At 60.4% G+C, this 1,200-nt stretch overlaps 1 protein-coding gene across 1 annotated transcript in view; it reads right to left on the bottom strand.

The window, feature by feature from the left end:
- Nucleotides 1-534: 534 nt before the first annotated feature.
- The window catches only part of ACA1_221780 (uncharacterized protein), a gene marked incomplete at both ends in the record, with an annotated part of 2,435 nt that continues 1,769 nt past the window's right edge, over nt 535-1,200 (bottom strand). Inside the window, 2 exons of the mRNA XM_004337957.1 lie at nt 535-852; nt 1,003-1,128. Of these exons, the coding sequence (XP_004338005.1) occupies nt 535-852; nt 1,003-1,128 (444 nt within the window). The remainder of the gene's footprint in view (nt 853-1,002; nt 1,129-1,200) is intronic.

Below are 1,200 nucleotides of genomic sequence, written 5' to 3'. Positions count from 1 at the left end.
GTTCAAATCTACCAATGAGACGAGAGTGCGTTGCCGCACAATGTGATATAAAATCGCTCTACGCTTGTCCTTGTAATCAGCAACCACAAGCAACATCAACAACTGCCAAGGCATCAAGTTGTTCGCAAGATGGATCTGAACAAGTGGATGATGCTGACCCTGGTGTGCCTGGGTCTCCTGGCCATCGTCGCCCTCGCCGACGTTCATGGTAACCTTTACAATTGCACACATACCGCACATAACACATAACTAAACTGATCGCTTTTTTCTCATTTCAGGGAGGGAAAGTGATGATCGCGGAAGCCGCGGAGACAACAACTGGAGTCCTCACGATGACCAGGGCGACGACAAGAAGTGCGAGTGGAAGTGCGCCAAGGTGTGCCACCCCAACAATAAGCCGTGCCACGGATCGACCTCAACCAAGAAGCACGGCGCCACCACGCCCGGCCGCTCAACCACCTCGACCAAGAAGTTCACCACGTCGACCACGACCAAGAAGTTCTCGACCACGGAGAAGCCCTGTACCACGACGGCTCACGAGCAGTGCTCCGCGACCACGACCGAGAAACCCTGCACCACGACCCCCGAGCAGTGCTCTACCAGCACGACCACGACCACCACGACCGAGAAGCCCTGCACCACTACGCCTGAGCAGTGCTCTACCAGCACGACCACCACGACCGAGAAACCCTGCACCACGACCCCCGAGCAGTGCTCTACCAGCACGACCACCACGACCGAGAAACCCTGCACCACGACCCCCGAGCAGTGCTCTACCACCACCACCACCACGACCGAGAAACCCTGCACCACGACCCCCGAGCAGTGCTCTACCACCACCACCACCTCGGGCTGCTCGACCACCACTGAGAAGCCATGCACCACGACCACTCATGAGCTGTGCTCCACCACCACGACTGAGAAGCCCTACTCCACCACGACTACTAGGCAGGCCACGACCACCGGCCAGGCTACCACCACCTGCAAGCAGAGCACGACCACCGGCCAGGCCTGCACGACCACTGGCCAGGCCACCACGAGCACGACCACCGGAAAGGCCACCACGACCACCGGCCAGGCCACCACGAGCACGACCACCGGAAAGGCCACCACGACCACCGGCCAGGCCTGCACGACCACTGGCCAGGCCACCACGAGCACGACCACCGGAAAGGCCAGCACCAGCACGACCACCGGAAA

The sequence above is a fragment of the Acanthamoeba castellanii genome (genome assembly GCF_000313135.1).
Source record: "Acanthamoeba castellanii str. Neff unplaced genomic scaffold scf7180000084760, whole genome shotgun sequence".
Classification (NCBI taxonomy): domain Eukaryota; phylum Discosea; order Longamoebia; family Acanthamoebidae; genus Acanthamoeba; species Acanthamoeba castellanii.
The sequence above is the reverse complement of the archived record's forward strand: the minus strand, read 5'-3'. Positions and strand labels throughout refer to the sequence as shown.